Source organism: Rana temporaria, chromosome 10 (genome assembly GCF_905171775.1).
Source record: "Rana temporaria chromosome 10, aRanTem1.1, whole genome shotgun sequence".
In the NCBI taxonomy this organism is placed as follows: domain Eukaryota; kingdom Metazoa; phylum Chordata; class Amphibia; order Anura; family Ranidae; genus Rana; species Rana temporaria.
The window spans coordinates 148,245,834-148,265,368 of record NC_053498.1 but is presented as its reverse complement, the minus strand read 5'-3'; the positions used below and the strand labels follow the sequence as shown (position 1 = coordinate 148,265,368).

Here is a 19,535-nt window from a genome sequence, read left to right as displayed (position 1 = left end):
ACGCAGCCACTGAGCCAATTAAACGCAGCCACTGTGCCCGTCAAACGCAGCCACTGTGCCCGTCAAACGCAGCCACTGTGTCAGTTAAATGCCCATCAAACGCAGCCACTGTGCCAATTAAAGACAGCCACTGTGCCGGTCAAACGCAGCCACTGTGTCAGTTAAATCAACAAATATAAGAATCCGCGCTTAGGATGTGATAATGCTGCTGCCTCCCTAGAAGGTCCCAAACCTGGGACCAGTAATGAAAGAGTGTAGATGATGGGATAGTGGCGCTGCAAAATTGACTAGATCACCATGTGATGATAAGGTGTTGGGTAATCTGGATAAGGGGTAAATCCAATATCGTGGATCCCCTTTGGTGTAACACACAAAGTGAAGTGTGGAGGCCTACAGGTTACCCGTTAATAATGCCAATAGAAACTTGCTGTCAAGTAGATGGCTGTTGACAGTGTGTCACAGTGTAAATACGTGTGCCAAGTGGTGATATATCAAAGCACAAAGGAAGAAGTGTAATATGTGTACACAAAAATAAAAATATAAATATAAGTAAAGGTCAGGACCCTGTGCGGACCTTTAGTATCACAGTGCTGCGGTGTCAGCAAGGTGTGTGCAAAGGGTGTATGTAACCCTGTGTGACTAAAATAGAACAGCCAAAATCATACTACCATACGTGAAAATAGGTGCTCCAATTAATAAAAAAAATAATAATAATAATAATGTATATATATATATCCCGGAGCGGCCGGGAAAAAACAACAAACCACAGTTAAATGCCCATCAAACGCAGCCACTGTGTCAGTTAAATGCCCATCAAACGCAGCCACTGTGTCAGTTAAATGCCCATCAAGCGCAGCCACTGTGTCAGTTAAATGCCCATCAAACGCAGCCACTGTGTCAATTAAACACAGCCACTGTGCCCTTCAAACGCAGCCACTATCCCATTTCAATCTATAATTTCTTGTTTTTCAATTTGTTGTGTTTTCAAGCTTGTGTTATATTGTCCAAACGTTGTGTTAACGTTTAAACATTGATTTTGTTGGAAGTACCAATAAATTTAGCCTTATATTCTGCATTTATATTCTCGTGCATGATTGTGTAGACAGGGCCCCAGTGCACTGTATTGCCCGGGGGCCTATAATGCTCTTAAGATGGCACTGCCAGTGAGGCCATAGAGAACAAGCAATGTGGTGAGGAGTATAAATCACGACGCTGGACTTTCGAGGGCTCAGGTAAGTAAACAGGGGGGGGGGGGGGGGGGGGGGGTGGGGGGGGGGGCGGGGGGCCGACAAACATCAGATGTTTTTTCACCTTAATGCATAGAATGCATTAAGGTGAAAATACATGAACCTTTACAACCCCTTTAAAGATGAACTCCAGGAATGATTTAAGAAGTCACTTGACCGGATTAGTTCAGAACTTCATGCCAACACTGCGGCAACCGACCTCCTAATGCGATATATTGTTCTCGGCATTTAGAGAATTTGTCAAAGTGTACAAAGAACACAGAAGTCTACTAACCAGTGTACTTACCCGTCGTTAAGAAGATAGTACTGTTGGTCGCTTGAATTGGTAGGAGAGGCATAAATATTCACCACCTTGAGTTTAAAGGTGTTCACATCCAGATCTGGTACTGTCACTGAGAGGTAGATTGTATTTTCCACAGTCAGGGGGTCATCTTCTGTCAGAAGGGTCGTATATTGGCTATCTTTATAGGCCATCATTACAGCTGCATAACTTCCATTTCCTGTAGGGCTGGATATTACTGTTGTCCTGGAAAATAAACACACAACAGAAGGTTACCTACCTAGGAACCCTTGCAGGTATGTGGTCATGCACCGACATTATTTGCACTAAGGATACAGAAAGATATTAGATATCTCCTTCAGCTCTGTGTATACTGATGGAACCAATTAAGCTGATATACCCTGTATAGTTTCAAATGGGGAAAAAGGAAACCCACCTTACTTGGGACTTTAGAGGCAACAACGACACAAATATCAAATAAAAAAGCATTTATCGTCAAGCCTTGTACACACGCACAGTTTTCTCTGCAAGAAAGCTGCTGGGAGAGCTTTGTGGGACAACCGGTCTTGTGTATGGTTTCTCGTAGGGAATCTCGACGAGAACCTGCTCTCTATTTTATCTTGTCGGGATTCTCGGCAGTGTTTCCTGCCGAGAAAACCGTGCATGTGTACGAGGCTTATATGCTTACCTGTATTCCGCACATGCTCAAAAAACCTTGACGCATGCGCGGTAGCATACAAGGGTAGGGTCAGGGCCGGAATTACCATTGGGCTTGACTGGGCTCAAGCCCATGGACCACGCCCAATAGGGGGCCCCAGGAGGAGGAAGCAGGAAGAGCCATGTGCTGCTGCTGATGAAGAGGTAAGAAGTCCCCTTCACCCCCCGCTCAACAACTATGATCGGCGCCCCCCCCTCAACAACTTCGATCAGCTTTGATCCCGGCCCCGCTCAACAACTTCGATCAGCCTTGACCCCCCCCCCCCCCGCTCAACAACTTCGACCCCCCCCCCGCTTCTCGGCTCCAGACAATCAACACTCAAGCCCAGGGGCCCCCACCACCCTATGTCCTGCCCTGGGTAGGGTGTAGCACAGTATTGCCAATCGCCTGTATTTTTATGGACAATCCAAAAAACGGACTCTTTTTCCCCCGTTCGTAAATGTCCGTGGTCGCGGGATGGCGACAAAGTATACAAGTTACTCACTCACTCGCTTCTCAATTCACGCCCCCCCCCCCCCGTTTCTCAATTAGCATCGGCACCCCCCGGTTCTCTGCTGCAGGGGCCCACGCCTGAAGCTGAGTAAGGGGCCCCATAATTCCTGATGGCGGCCCTTGGTTCTAAGTAATTTTCTAGCACAAAAACAGGCCGCTTACACAAGAGTATGTGCTAGAATGCAATATCGGAGGAAATAATTGGCATGGATTCCTGAAAGATCGACACTATGTAATAATAATAATTACCCGATTACTGGCTTCAGTGTCACATTAAGAATGACATTTATATTCAGAGGGTAAGAGCAGGAAATATTCATGGCGATGTCATTTGTTATACTGATTGGATTCGTCTTGGCAAAAAAAGACAGCAGATTACTGTAGGTGACATGAGATGAATTTATCTGTAGAGAGAGAAGCACAGAAGTCATTAGACTTAGTTTATTTCTCTGACAGGTCAAAAAGGAAGTTTCCAATTTTGCTAAAAGCAGAACTCTGGCCCAAAATAAACAGATAAAAATGAATAGCACAAAGATAAAATAACAAAAGTAGCTTTTACTGCAATATTCAACTTAAATGCAGAGATTTCCCCTGCGGTACTTTTTATTGCCATTGTCTCTGCTCACTCTGATGGCCAGTATCATTCAACCCATTTTCTCTGAGCCCAGGGGCAGATCCAGGGGGGGCAATGGGGAAATTGCCACCCCCGAGAAATTTGTTGCGGGCCGTGTGGATGAGAGAGTGGGTGGCCCTGTGGGTCTCTCCACGGGCGGACGGGCCATGCGGTGCGGTTTGTGGGCGGGCGGCTCAGTGTGTGGGTGGCTCGGCGTGAGCGCACAGCTGGCCAATCAGCTAGCCGGGGGGGGGGGGGGCAGGGGAGCAGAGAGATGAGCTTGTCTATCACCTCCATGCATCCCTGCTGTAACTTCCGCCCTCCCTGTGCAGGCAGCGTGGGCAGCAGAGAGATTACATTATCTCTCTGCTGCCTGACTCTGGAAGTCTGGGACACAGCAAGAAACAAGCAAAACACCACCTTAGCAGGCAGGTGACAATCCGCAAGGTGTGGCAGGTGACGTGGCAAGTGACAATCCGCAAGTTGTGGCAGGTGACGTGGAAAGTGACAATCTGCAAGGTGTGGCAGGTGATGTGGCAAGTGACAATCCGCAACGTGTGGCAGGTGACGTGGCAAGTGACAATCTGCAAATTGTGGCAGGTGACATGGCAAGTGACAATCCGCAAGGTGTGGCAGGTGACGTGGCAAGTGACAATTCGCAACATATGGCAGGTGACAGTGGCAAGTGACAATCCGCAACATATGGCAGGTGACGTGGCAAGTGACAATTCGCAATGTGTGGCAGGTGATGTGGCAAGTGACAATCCGCAACATATGGCAGGTGACAGTGGCAAGTGACAATCCGCAACATATGGCAGGTGACGTGGCAAGTGACAATCCGCAACATATGGCAGGTGACGTGGCAAGTGACAATCCGCAAGGTGTGGCAGGTGACAGTGGCAAGTGACACATTTGGGGCTCCCACTGATTCTGCATTATAGTGAGTTGAACCATTTCATTTTATAAAATCCAATGTAATAATAGAAATAATGCGCTTCAATCATCCTGAAACCACAACAACCACGGTGCCGGGATGATTGAAGCGCCAACATTAGCCATTTCCCTGATAAATTGCCCACAAAAAAAACATATTTTCTGGCAGTGCCCCTCCTGAGACAAGACTCTGGATCCACCCCTAGACCACCCATCCTCAGCCTGGGACTGGACAGTAAAAGAAGAAGCAGAGGACTGATGAGCTCATCTCTCTGTCACTCTGTTCTCTCTACCAACATAATCTTTGTCAGCTGATAAACTAACTGGTTACTTGTGTTGCTTCTCTTTCTCCCAGCCTGAGTTGTACAAGGACTGCAAGAGGCTGAACCCAAATCACATTGAGGTACTTAGACTGCTTGTATTAAAAATATATATATATATATATATATATACTTAATGATGAAAATCAATAGAGAGCATTGTTATTTGTGTCAGGGTTCAGCTCCCTCTTGTGGGTTTCTCCTTTAACTGCAAGAGAGACATCCATCCATCCTAGGCTGTGTGTGTCTTTTCAAACACACAGAGCCCAGCAAGCCACGCCCCTGCTTCCTCCTCCCAGGCAGCTGCAGGAGCCAATCACACCCCTTCCTTTACTATCTCATCTACAAATGGCAGTTCGGGGAATGGGGCAGACTTGGAGGACCTGGTGAAGGTCACAAGGAGCAAGGGCAAAAGACTCTTCTGGGGGATAAAAACAACAATAAAGACATGACAAAGGTTCTAATCCATCTCTATTCCATTAACCTCCCTGGCGGTATGATTCTTTCAGAAAAAACATGCTGAAAGCGGTACCATTATTTGCAAGGAAATTTGGCGTTTTATACTGTAGGTCTGTAATTTTTAGGAATAACTCACTTAAATCTGACCAAACAAGAGTCTAGTAGGCCTCCCGGGTATGACATTTTTTTAAAAACAAAATTATAAATTATAATATAATAAATAATTATAAATAATTATAACAAATAATAATATAATTATAATAAAAATTATTCAATAATGTAATCAACTCAAAATCACTGAAATTTGCTCAGTTGCAGAATTGTCGCTGTCATTATTTTTTTTTTTATGATGAATTTTCCCACAAATCGCTATCGCACAATTCTGCAAGTGATTATAATTTATTATCGCTGTTTTCTAGCTGATCTAAAACCATTTTTGACATAAAGGGACACTTTTGGTTGCTATGGACAATCTCCAGTTTGCAGGCAGAAAGAAACGTTTCTATTATATAAAATGACATGCATGACACAGGACAGACCACTAGGGACAGGGGGGGGGGTGTATTTTTTACATACAGTATTGTAATCTGTAAGATTACAGTATACTGTATGTAATGTGTTTGTTTACGTTTTTGAATTTATCGCCATTCTCCGTCCCCGTGCATCGTAACGTCGCAGGGAACGGAGATTGGCTGCGCACAGAGGCACTGTGTGAATCGAGCGAGGTCCCGCTCGCTCACACAGCGCGGTGGCATCGCTGGATCCAGGGACAAGGTAAGTAAACCCTGCCTATGGATGCTGCGAGGCGACCCCGAGTCTGACTCAGGGTTACCGATTCTAGCCAAAAAATTCCACCCCGAGTCAGACTCGGGAATACCGCCAGGGGGGTTAAAACGCTAAATTATCACATTTTTGTCTATAAAGACTTTAATGTATCTGTTTTTACTTCTCTTGTATAACAAACAGTCAGACGGTGTCAGGAGAACTTACCACAGATTCAGTGTTACAGGCAGAACTTGTCATTGGGCGATGAATGGTCATCTCTGATTTTCCATCCACCAACTCCCTTACTGCGAAACACTCGGAGTCGGTGCTGTTCAGCCTGATTTCAGATGTATTATAACCTTGTTTTTCCAACCAACATTTTGACACTTGTATATTGAACTTTACTCCGGTACAAGTAAAATTTGGAGATGGACGGCTTCCTGAAAAAAAAAGAGTGAAGTAATTCAGAATTTCTGAGATGTACATTATACACTATAGGGGTTTTCTATATATACCCATGTTAGGGTATCAGGAGTGACCAGGGACTGGGGAGAAAGCTGCCATAGAGTCAAAGAGTTAAATCCAAATTAATCTTCCAGTTTACATACAAAACACTGACTGTTGGTGTAGTGTCCCCCTTACATTGATGATCAGTGTAGTGTCCCCCTTACATTGATGATCAGTGTAGTGTCCCCTTACATTGATGATCAGTGTAGTGTCCCCTTACATTGATGATCAGTGTAGTGTCCCCCTTACATTGATGATCAGTGTAGTGTCCCCTTACATTGATGATCAGTGTAGTGTCCCCCTTACATTGATGATCAGTGTAGTGTCCCCTTACATTGATGATCAGTGTAGTGTCCCCTTACATTGATGATCAGTGTAGTGTCCCCCTTACATTGATGATCAGTGTAGTGTCCCCTTACATTGATGATCAGTGTAGTGTCCCCCTTACATTGATGATCAGTGTAGTGCCCCCTTACATTGATGATCAGTGTAGTGCCCCCTTACATTGATGATCAGTGTAGTGTCCCCTTACATTGATGATCAGTGTAGTGTCCCCCTTACATTGATGATCAGTGTAGTGTCCCCTTACATTGATGATCAGTGTAGTGTCCCCTTACATTGATGATCAGTGTAGTGTCCCCCTTACATTGATGATCAGTGTAGTGTCCCCCTTACATTGATGATCAGTGTAGTGTCCCCTTACATTGATGGTCAGTGTAGTGCCCCCTTACATTGATGATCAGTGTAGTGTCCCCTTACATTGATAATCAGTGTAGTGTCCCCCTTACATTGATGATCAGTGTAGTGTCCCCTTACATTGATGATCAGTGTAGTGTCCCCTTACATTGATGATCAGTGTAGTGTCCCCTTACATTGATGATCAGTGTAGTGCCCCCTTACATTGATGATCAGTGTAGTGTCCCCTTACATTGATGATCAGTGTAGTGTCCCCCTTACATTGATGATCAGTGTAGTGTCCCCTTACATTGATGATCAGTGTAGTGTCCCCTTACATTGATGATCAGTGTAGTGTCCCCCTTACATTGATGATCAGTGTAGTGCCCCCTTACATTGATGATCAGTGTAGTGTCCCCTTACATTGATGATCAGTGTAGTGTCCCCCTTACATTGATGATCAGTGTAGTGTCCCCTTACATTGATGATCAGTGTAGTGTCCCCTTACATTGATGATCAGTGTAGTGTCCCCCTTACATTGATGATCAGTGTAGTGTCCCCCTTACATTGATGATCAGTGTAGTGTCCCCTTACATAGATGATCAGTGTAGTGTCCCCCTTACATTGATGATCAGTGTAGTGTCCCCTTACATTGATGATCAGTGTAGTGTCCCCTTACATTGATGATCAGTGTAGTGTCCCCCTTACATTGATGATCAGTGTAGTGTCCCCCTTACATTGATGATCAGTGTAGTGTCCCCCTTACATTGATGATCAGTGTAGTGTCCCCCTTACATTGATGATCAGTGTAGTGTCCCCCTTACATTGATGATCAGTGTAGTGTCCCCTTACATTGATGATCAGTGTAGTGTCCCCTTACATTGATGATTAGTGTAGTGTCCCCCTTACATTGATGATCAGTGTAGTGTCCCCTTACATTGATGATCAGTGTAGTGTCCCCTTACATTGATGATCAGTGTAGTGCCCCCCTTACATTGATGATCAGTGTAGTGTCCCCTTACATTGATGATCAGTGTAGTGTCCCCTTACATTGATGATCAGTGTAGTGTCCCCTTACATTAATGATCAGTGTAGTGTCCCCTTACATTGATGATCAGTGTAGTGTCCCCCTTACATTGATGATCAGTGTAGTGTCCCCCTTACATTGATGATCAGTGTAGTGTCCCCCTTACATTGATGATCAGTGTAGTGTCCCCCTTACATTGATGATCAGTGTAGTGTCCCCCTTACATTGGTGATCAGTGTAGTGTCCCCTTACATTGATGATCAGTGTAGTGTCCCCCTTACATTGATGAACAGTGTAGTGTCTCCCTTACATTGATGATCAGTGTAGTGTCCCCCTTACATTGATGATCAGTGTAGTGTCCCCTTACATTGATGATCGGTGTAGTGTCCCCCTTACATTGATGATCAGTGTAGTGTCCCCCTTACATTGATGATCAGTGTAGTGTCCCCCTTACATTGATGATCAGTGTAGTGCCCCCCTTACATTGATGATCAGTGTAGTGTCCCCTTACATTGATGATCAGTGTAGTGTCCCCCCTTACATTGATGATCAGTGTAGTGTCCCCTTTACATTGGTGATCAGTGTAGTGCCCCCTTACATTGATGATCAGTGTAGTGCCCCCTTACATTGATGATCAGTGTAGTGTCCCCCTTACATTGATGATCAGTGTAGTGTCCCCTTACATTGATGATCAGTGTAGTGTCCCCTTACATTGATGATCAGTGTAGTGTCCCCCTTACATTGATGATCAGTGTAGTGTCCCCTTACATTGATGATCAGTGTAGTGTCCCCTTACATTGATGATCAGTGTAGTGTCCCCCTTACATTGATGATCAGTGTAGTGTCCCCTTACATTGATGATCAGTGTAGTGTCCCCTTACATTGATGATCAGTGTAGTGTCCCCTTACATTGATGATCAGTGTAGTGTCCCCTTACATTGATGATCAGTGTAGTGTCCCCTTACTTTGATGATCAGTGTAGTGTCCCCCTTACATTGATGATCAGTGTAGTGTCCCTCTTACATTGATGATCAGTGTAGTGTCCCCTTACATTGATGATCAGTGTAGTGTCCCCCTTACATTGATGATCAGTGTAGTGTCCCCTTACATTGATGATCAGTGTAGTGTCCCCTTACATTGATGATCAGTGTAGTGTCCCCCTTACATTGGTGATCAGTGTAGTGTCCCCTTACATTGATGGTCAGTGTAGTGTCCCCCTTACATTGATGATCAGTGTAGTGTCCCCCTTACATTGATGATCAGTGTAGTGTCCCCTTACATTGATGATCAGTGTAGTGTCCCCTTACATTGATGATCAGTGTAGTGTCCCCCTTACATTGATGATCAGTGTAGTGTCCCCTTACATTGATGATCAGTGTAGTGTCCCCCTTACATTGATGATCAGTGTAGTGCCCCCCTTACATTGATGATCAGTGTAGTGTCCCCTTACATTGATGATCAGTGTAGTGTCCCCTTACATTGATGATCAGTGTAGTGTCCCCTTACATTGATGATCAGTGTAGTGTCCCCTTACATTGATGATCAGTGTAGTGTCCCCTTACATTGATGATCAGTGTAGTGTCCCCCTTACATTGATGATCAGTGTAGTGTCCCCTTACATTGATGATCAGTGTAGTGTCCCCCTTACATTGATGATCAGTGTAGTGTACCCTTACATTGATGATCAGTGTAGTGCCCCCTTACATTGATGATCAGTGTAGTGTCCCCTTACATTGATGATCAGTGTAGTGTCCCCCTTACATTGATGATCAGTGTAGTGCCCCCTTACATTGATGATCAGTGTAGTGTCCCCCTTACATTGATGATCAGTGTAGTGTCCCCTTACATTGATGATCAGTGTAGTGTCCTCTTACATTGATGATCAGTGTAGTGTCCCCTTACATTGATGATCAGTGTAGTGTCCCCCTTACATTGATGATCAGTGTAGTGTCCCTTTACATTGATGATCAGTGTAGTGTCCCCTTACATTGATGATCAGTGTAGTGTCCCCTTACATTGATGATCAGTGTAGTGTCCCCTTACATTGATGATCAGTGTAGTGTCCCCCTTACATTGATGATCAGTGTAGTGTCCCCCTTACATTGATGATCAGTGTAGTGTCCCCTTACATTGATGATCAGTGTAGTGTCCCCCTTACATTGATGATCAGTGTAGTGTCCCCTTACATTGATGATCAGTGTAGTGTCCCCCTTACATTGATGATCAGTGTAGTGTCCCCTTACATTGATGATCAGTGTAGTGTCCCCCTTACATTGATGATCAGTGTAGTGTCCCCATACATTCACAGCATGGGTGGGGGGCAGAGACTAGAGGTCAGCTGACTGGTGAGGAATGTGAAGTGGGAGGGGCTGGAGGAGACCCTATCTCCTGATTTTGGCATATGTGTCACTGCTACGAGACACCACAAAGTCGGAGAGATACAGTGAAGTCGGAGACACAGTGAGTAACACTTCCTGTGATTAGAGTTGCCATTAAAAGTCCCCACTACAGTTCTCAGATCAGCAGATAACCTTGATCAAGAGCACCTATGTTGGCTGATCAGAACTCCCCCAGCACTGCCACTGATCCCAACTCCCCGCCAGCACTGCCACTGATCCCACCCAGCCCCCCCCCCCCCCCCACAACCACCACCACCACAAAGAAGTAAGAGAAGGAATAAAAATAAAGAATACATGGAAGGGAGAGGAAAAGAGGGGGAGGAATAAATTAAAGGGGAGAGAAAGAGCAAGAAGATAGGGTTGGGGAAAACAATTTACATAGAGATAAAATGGAAAGAAAGGAGAACAATGAGAAAAAGTGGTACATCATAAAATGTACCATAAGAGGTTTTAAGATTGTAGGAGTGGAAGGGACTCAGAGAGCGCTAAATGTCCTTGGGTTAGGGGTGCAAATTACTCGTCCTGCCTTAGATGCTGACAACCCACGCTATGAAAATAATTTTAATGTTAGGGGTCCCCACAACTTGGGAAATGTTATTAAAGGGGTCATAGCACTAGAGGGTTGAGAACCATTGCACTAGACCATTGTGACCATTTTATTATAGTATACCATACCTGGTGTAAATGTGTAGAAAGTTGTATTGCACTGACAGGTATTAGTAATATTGTTACAAATCTCATCAGTAGCACAGGTTTCATTTCCACAGGCCTGAGACGCAGCCACTAGAGAGACAGAAAAAATAAAACATTAAAGTACATCCCGTGTTCCTGTGTGGGAGTCTAAACAGATCTCAAATCCAACTACAATGTAACATAAGGATCAAAATATTTAAAACAAATCAGCGATAATGTCCGGTTTGTTTCAAAGTGTTTAAAAACAATCCAATTTGTGTCAAACTGCTGCAACTTGTATCCAAATGTTACAAACTTGTTTCAAAAGTGTTACAATTCATAAACAAAGATCTCAAAGTGTTGTATTCCCCCGTGTTCATGAATAAGGCCAGGTTCACATATAACGCGGGTGCGAGAATGCGTGTAAATTGAACACATTCCAGGGCCTGCAGGCAAACCACACTGCTATTTAGCAGACGCACAGGGCTGCCATTAATTCTTAATTCATTTTGTTATATCTGTTGATCCTGCCAGAAATTCAGAGCTCCCCTTTGTACTCTGCAGTCTTATTTTAAACAGCATTCTCAGTCCTGCTTAGTTTTCATGTGTGAGACCCCCTACAGCTACAGAGACCCCTTCCTCCTATGTTATGCAGATGACAAACAGGTGGAGGTGTTTTGTGGTCCCAAAGCAATAACACTGCTTGCTTATAGACACAATATGGAGAGCGGGCGATGTAACAGGAAGGCTGGCAGGATCACCAGGTGAAAATATGTAAAAAAAAGGCTGAAAAAAAAGAAAACTAAAGCAGCTACTACTAAGGACCCGCACACTGCAATATATTATGGGGTAGATCCACAAAGAAAGTACGCCGGCGTATCTATTGATACGCCGGCGTAATTTCAAAATTCCCGCGTGAATCCTCAAAACAAGATACAACGGCATCTGGGTTAGATCCGACAGGCGTACGTCTTTGTACGCCTTTGGATCTTAGATGCAATTTTTCGACGTCCACTAGGTGGCGTTCCCGTCGTAATCCGCGTCGAGTATGCAAATTAGCTATTTCCGACGATCCACGAACGTACGAGCGGCCATCGCATTCTTTTACGTTGTTTCCGTTCGGCTTTTTCCGGCGTATAGTTAAAGCTGCTATCTGGTGGCGTACTCAATGTTAAGTATGGCCGTCGTTCCCGCGTATAATTTTGAAAATTTTACGTCGTTTGCGTAAGTCATCCGTGAATGGGGCTGGGCGCCATTTATGTACAAGTCGAAAACAATGACGTCCTTGCGACGTCATTTGGAGCAATGCACCCTGGGAGTTTTGACGGACGGGGCATGCGCAGTTCGTTCGGTGCGGGGACGCACTTCATTTAAATGAAACACGCCCCCTACCCGCCCAATTTGAATTCCACGCCCTTACGCCGCGAGAGATACACTACGCCGCCGTAACTTATGGCGCAAATTCTTTCAGGATTCAAAGAAAAGAAAAGTAAGTTACAGCAGCGTAGCGTATCTCACATACGCTGCGCCCACGCAGATGTATGTGGATCTGGCCCTATATGTTCATTCTCTGGTTTATATACACTTGAATTATAGAACGGATCTCTCTCACTCTTTTTCTGTCCATTTGCCCTTCCCCGATCATACCCTCCAATTTCTGGGAACGATCTCTGTCTCTGTATTCCAGAAGTGTTTTTTTATGTAAAAGGAGATAAACGTCACTCACCCGCCATGACAGCGCACAGTACAGAGAGCAGCAGTGTTGTCTTCATGGTGATCAGGACCCTAAAAAATATTTCCTATATGAGCAACCAATTTCTGTTTGCGATTTAGCAAAAATAAAAAAAACAATAATAATAGAATTAAAAAGGTCTTACAGAGTTCTGCATTTTTTATGTATAGTTTTATATAGTAAAAGTCAAAATAAGTAAAAATAAATACAAACGAAAAACATAACAAACATCCATATATGTGACAATATTATTATTATTGGCCCAGATTCAGAGAGCAATTGCGTCTGCGTAACCATAGTTACGCAGCGCAATTGCTTACTTGCGCCGGCGTATCGAATGCTCCTGATTCAGGAACCTTGATACGCCGACTGCAGCCTAAGATATGCCTGGCATAAGGCTCTTATGCCGTCATATCTTAGGCTGCATTCTTTCGCAGGCCGCTAGGTGGCGTTCCCGTAGTGGTCAGCGTAGAGTATGCAAATTGCATACTAACGCCGATTCACAACCGTACGCGCGCCCTGCGTACGCAGTTTACGTCGTTTGCGTACGTCGGTTTTTGCGTAAGGCTGCCCCTGCTATTAGCAGGGGCAGCCAATGCTACGTATACCCATCGTTCCCGCGTCGCGTTTTTGAAAAATTACGTCGTTTGCGTAAGTGAATCGTGAATGGCGCTGGACGCCATTCACGTTTACTTTGAAGCAAATGACGTCCTTGTGACGTCATTTACCGCAATGCACGTCGGGAAAGTTTCCCGACGGAGCATGCGCACTACGTTTGGGGCGGGAACGCACCTAATTTAAATGATCCACGCCCCCTATGGGATCATTTAAATTGCGTGCTCTTACGCCGGGCATTTTTCAGGAGCGCCCACGCAATTTACAGAGCTACTGCTCCGTGAATCGAGCGTAGCGCAGGAAATTTACGGAGGCGCAGTGTTAAAACGGTACACTGCGCCTCCGTAAGAAATGGGCATGTCGTACCTGAATCTGGGCCACTATTATTATTATTATTATTATTAATATTATTATTATTATTATTATTAATATTATACAGGGTTTATATAGCACCAACAGTTAACACAGCGCTTTACAATATATATTCAAGAAAATTATTTATAGACAATTATATATCTATATATATATATCTCACTCTCTCTCTCTCTCTATATATATATATATATATTAGGGATGCACCGATATATCGGTGGCCGATACATATCGGCCGAAAATAGCTGTTTTGGGGACATGCCGAAACAACTTAAAAATTGCCGATAATGACCCACCTTCCCGGCCGTAAGCTCGCCAGAAGCAGTCTGGGTCACTGGGTAGTCAGTGGTACTGGTACCGTCCGTACGGCTCACTTCCTGTTTCCCCTGCCCTGCGGCTCTGCCACTGCCAACGTCGGCGTCGCAGCCAGTCACTGGCGGGTGCGACCATCGGCTGTGCATGTGTGTCTCCACAGAGGACTGTCTGTCTCAGACACAGTCAAGTCCGCGTTCTGTGGGGGCTGGGCGCCATCCAACCCGGCGTGACTCCGAGCAAGCTGCTCATCACCCGACGGCGGGACTCACTCTGTACTAACGCCAGCAGTTAAGGTAAGGTCTGTGACTGACTGTCACAGACCACCAGTCACAGACTATTGACTAGTGCAACTTTATGATTAATGCCCCTCGCCTCGGCCCTCACTAAATGCAAGGTGCAAGTGCAACTTTCTGGTCACTGTGGTCAGCATTTTGTGTGCAACTGACTAGGTCTAGGTCACGTGCCATTTTTTAAAATATGAGTGCCTCGTTATCCTCCTCATACCTCACCTAGTGCAGTACACAGACATCTAAGATCTTTATATATGATATAATATATAAAGATGTGACGTCTGTGTATTGCACTAGGTGAGGTATGAGGCAGTCGAATTAAAAGGGACAAATAATGTCACACATATATACCGTATTTATCGCGGTATAGCGCGCTCCCGCGTATACCGCGCACCACTAAAGTTGCCCCCGAAATTCCGGTAAAAAAAAAATGTTTTATGATTTTATTACTTACAGTTTTGGTGTCTTCCTCATCGTCCGGTCCGGCGTCCGTCTGCGGCCACGGTGGTGTCCTCCCGGCTTCTCCAGCGCGCGCCTCAAGTCGAGTCCCCGCTTCCCGCGCTCAGTTCGAACGCCTCCGCCGACATATACCGAGTGCAGTACACTCGGGTACATTCGGCAAGGCTCGGCTTCGCTCGCGCTCACGCTCTGTGACGTTTATGCGTGAGCACGAGCGAAGCCGAGCCTAGTCGAATGTACCCGAGTGTACTGCACTGCACTCGGTATATGTCGGCGCAGGATTTCAAACTGAGCGCGGGAAACGGCTATCGGCGTATATCGCGCACCCACGATTTTCCCCTTATTTTAAGGGGAAAAAAAGTGCGCGATATACGCCGATAAATACGGTACATATTGCCATAGGCGTGCGCACATAGGGTGTAAGGTGTGCCTGGGCACACCCTAATCACCCTGCATTGTGCAGATTCCCCCTGCTGCCTGGCTGCAGAGAAAGGGACTGGGGAATCTCTGTCCTCAGTCCCTTTCTCTGTCTCAAAAGTTAGACCACTGATATTTCACCAAAGCCCCCCAACAGGGCTCCTAAAATATATATATATATATATATATATATATATATATATATATATATATATATATATATATATATATATTTAAAAAAAAAAAATAAACATATAATTGTAAAAAAATAATAATAATAACACAAAAAAAGACACTGGCCTGGATTCAAGAAGCAATTGCGCCTGTGTAACCATAAGTTACACAGCGCAATTGCTTACTTGCCCCGGCGTAACGAATGCTCCTGATTCAGGAACCTCGTTACGCCGACTGCAGCCTAAGATATGCGCCTTATGCCCGCATATCTTAGGCTGCATTCTTGCGATGGCCGCTAGGTGGCGTTCCCGTTGTGCTCAGTGTATAGTATGCAAATTGCATACTAACGCCGATTCACAACGTTACGCGAGCCCTGCGTACGCAATTTACGTCGTTTCCGTACGGCGGTTTTCGCGTAAGGCTGCCCCTGCTATTAGCAGGGGCAGCCAATGTTAAGTATACCTGTCGTTCCCGCGTCGCGAAATTTGAAATTTACGTAGTTTGCGTAAGTGAATCTTGAATGGCGCTGGACGCCATTCACGTTCACTTTGAAGCAAATGATGTCCTTGCGACGTCATTTGCCGCAATGCACGTCGGGAAAGTTTCCCGACGGAGCATGCGCTCTACGCTCGGCGCGGGAACGCGCCTAATTTAAATGATTCCCGCCCCCTACGGGCATTTTGCCCGAGCGCCCACGCAATTTACGGAGCTTCTGCTCCGTGAATCGAGGGCAGCGCAAAAAAATTGCGGGGGCGCAGGGCAAAAACGTTGCCCTGCGCCTCCGTAAAAAAAGCGCAATTGTTACTGAATCCGGGCCACTGACACCAATCTCTGCCCTGCTGACAAAGCCCTACAGACTTGCCCACTGCCATATATGGTATATTACACACGCATGTGTGTTTGAGCTTTGGTGTGCACACCCTAATGCCATAGGCTGCGCACACCTATGCATATTGCATGACGAGGCACTGAATCTGTATATGAAGATGTGCTGAGTGAAGTATGATATAAATTATATCAGTTCAGTGCAGAATGCCTCAGTCAGTGCAATGGCCAACTTTATATTATCATACATACAATTATTTAAAAAAAATGTAATTGAAAGTAATTTTCGGTGTCGATTTCGGTTTCGGACATCCTGATTGTCTGCTATGAGTTGTAAATGACTTAGAAATTACATTTTTCTACTCACCGACAAATGTGGGGTGGAAATGTTCCGGGTCTGCAAGAGGCTTCCAACAACTCGATGTTCTTCCAACAAGTTAGTTGTCAGTTGCGTTTTGCCACCTTCAGGAAAGACAGTTGGGTAGAAGTGGAGGTTGTGTGTACAATTACCGGTCACTCAGCTACTTATATACTCATCGGTCAAGATGGAATGCCATGCGTCTGTCTTTCAAAGAATCCAGAAGGTGGAGATGACGTTGGAGTACATGAGCCTCGCCCAGGCAGGACTTAGCCCCGAGCTTTCACTGTTTAAAGAATTTGTAAACCTTGTTCTTTTTTTTTAAATAACAAACATATCATACTGACCTCCACTGTGCAGTTCATTTTGCACAGATTGGCCCCGAACTTCATCTTCTGGGGTCCCCCGGCAGTGCTTGTGGCTCCTCCTCGCATCGGTAAACCCACTAGAAGAAGCGCTCTCCTGGGGGGGGTTACCTCCCGAGTCCAGCATTTGCGTCCATACACACTAATAGCCAGATTCAGATACAATGGCGTATCTTTTGGCCGGCGTAGCGCATCCCATTTGCACTACGGCGACGTAACATAGTGAGGCAAGTACAGTATTCACAAAGCACTTGCTCTGTAAGTTACGTTGGCGTAGCGCAACTGGGCCAGCGTAACCCTGCATAATTCAAAGTAGGCATGTAGTGGGCGGGCTACATTTAAATTAACCATGACCCCATGTAAATGAGGGCCGTTCGTACGGCGCATGCGCGGGCATGCTCAGAATCACGCCGCAAATACTCCCTACGAAACGACGTCGGCTCAATGCTTTCGACGTGAACGTAACCTACGCCCAGCCCCATTCACGTACGCTTACGCAAACGACGTAAAATACGGCGGCTGTTTCGTCGTCCATACCTTGCATGGGCTGCGCCATCTTTTTGGTGGTTTATCTTTACGCCGGCGTATGTCTTACATAAACGGCGTAGCTTACTGCGACGGGCGTACGTACGTTCGTGAATCGGTGTATCTTGCTCATTTACATATTCAACGCGTAAATCCACGTACACGCCCCTAGCGGCAAGCGTAAATATGCACATAAGATATGACGGCGTAGGAGACTTACGTCGGTCGTATCTTAGCAACAGTGAGGCGTATCTCATTTTAAGAATGCGCGCAAAGATACAACGGCGCACATTCAGACTTACGATGGCGTATCTACTGATACGCCGTCGTAAGTCTCTCTGAATCCGGCTAAGAATGCCGGACTCGGTCCTGGCACCCACATCATTGGATTTGATTGACTGCAGCGGGAGCCAATGGCTGCGCTGCTATCAATCTATTCAATCAAGAGCTGGGACCCCGGACAGAGAGGTACAGCGCGTCTCTGCCGAGGGAACGAATGGGCTCAGGTGAGTAAAACGTGGAGGGGCCGGTCAGTGTTAGAAGTAGTTTCACCTTAATGCGTAGGATGCATTAGAGCGGAGTTCCACTCTAAATATTTATTTGAAAAAATAAAAAGTTAAAAATGACAGAAATAGACAAAATCCATCCGATGATACAATACAGTTTCAAGAAGGTGCAAGCTGAAAAATTCTCTCTACATGTTTCGCCACGATTAGTAGCTTCCTCAGGAGAATTAAATTGATCAGGCACTGTCTACTGGAAATAGAGACAGTAGTAGACAGTGCCTGATAAATTTAATTCTCCTGAGGAAGCTACTAATCGTGGCGAAACATGTAGAGAGAATTTTTCAGCTTGCACCTTCTTGAAACTGTATTGTATCATTGGATTGATTTTCTCTATTTCTGTCATTTTTTACTTTTATGAATATTTTTTTTTTCATATATCATGTTGCTGTAACTATGCACCTTTAAAATCCCAAACCCTCAAATTTTCCAGATTTGTTTACTGCATTCGCACTTCATTCATGTACCGTATATACTCGAGTATAAGTTGACCCAAATATAAGCCGAGGCATCTAATTTTACCACAAAAAACTGGGAAAACGCATTGACTCGAGTATAAGCCTAGGGTGTCCATCTGCATGCCTCACTGTGCCTCACTGTGCCCATGTGCATGCCTTACTGTGTCCATGCCTCACTGTTCCCATGCCTCACTGTTCCCATGCCTCACTGTGTCCATGCCTCACTGTGTCCCATGCCTCACTGTGTCCATGCCTCACTGTGTCCATGCCTCACTGTGTCCATGCCTCACTGTGTCCATGCCTCACTGTGTCCATGCCTCACTGTTCCCATGCCTCACTGTGTTCATGCCTCACTGTGTCCATGCCTCACTGTTCCCATGCCTCACTGTGTCCATGTGCATGCCTCACTGTGCCCATGCCTCACTGTGTCCATGCCTCACTGTGTCCATGCCTCACTGTGTCCATGTGCATGCCTCACTGTGTCCATGCCTCACTGTGTCCATGCCTCACTGTGTCCATGTGCATGCCTCACTGTGTCCATGCCTCACTGTGTCCATGACTAGACTGATGTTTAATATGGGAGTCTCTGGAAGGGGTGCCCATCTTTGAAAAATCGGTGCTCCCCAGCCGTAGGTCCCCTAGACAACAAACCTTGCACACTTGTAGAGGTAAAATTGGGCTACATATGTTTTAAGTTTCAGGTCCAGGGAACCTAAGACCGCCCGGTACTGGGTCACCAAATTTACTGGAGAAATGACCGTTTAACATGAGAGTCTATGGAAGGGGTGCCCGGCTTTGAAAAATTGGTGCTCCCCAGCTGTAGGTTCCCTGGACAACAAACTTTGCACACTTGTAGAGGTGCAATTGGGTTACATATGTTCCAAGTTTCAGGTTCAGGGAACCTAAGACCGCCCGGTACTGGGTCACCAAAGTCACTGGAGAAATGACCGTTTAACATAG

The 19,535-nt window shown here is 45.5% G+C and overlaps 1 protein-coding gene across 1 annotated transcript; it reads right to left on the bottom strand.

The window, feature by feature from the left end:
* Nucleotides 1-1,505: 1,505 nt before the first annotated feature.
* Nucleotides 1,506-12,915, bottom strand: LOC120915749 (uromodulin-like). Its single transcript, XM_040326521.1, has 5 exons — nucleotides 12,834-12,915; nucleotides 11,111-11,218; nucleotides 6,053-6,267; nucleotides 2,987-3,141; nucleotides 1,506-1,773 (listed from the first exon to the last, which is right to left on the bottom strand). Exons 1-5 carry the CDS (start codon nucleotides 12,877-12,879, stop codon nucleotides 1,530-1,532), a joined length of 768 nt encoding a protein of 255 aa, XP_040182455.1. The 5' UTR covers nucleotides 12,880-12,915; the 3' UTR covers nucleotides 1,506-1,529.
* Nucleotides 12,916-19,535: the final 6,620 nt, after the last annotated feature.

Excerpts from the sequence above, each read along its gene's own strand:
- LOC120915749 (XM_040326521.1), bottom strand. The coding sequence starts at position 12,879 with ATGAAGACAACACTGCTGCTCTCTGTACTGTGCGCTGTCATGGCGG. Across the intron at positions 11,219-12,833 it reads ACTGTGCGCTGTCATGGCGG|TGGCTGCGTCTCAGGCCTGT; the intron begins GTGAGTGACGTT and ends CTGTCTCTCTAG. Across the intron at positions 3,142-6,052 it reads CCTGTAACACTGAATCTGTG|ATAAATTCATCTCATGTCAC; the intron begins GTAAGTTCTCCT and ends CTCTCTCTACAG.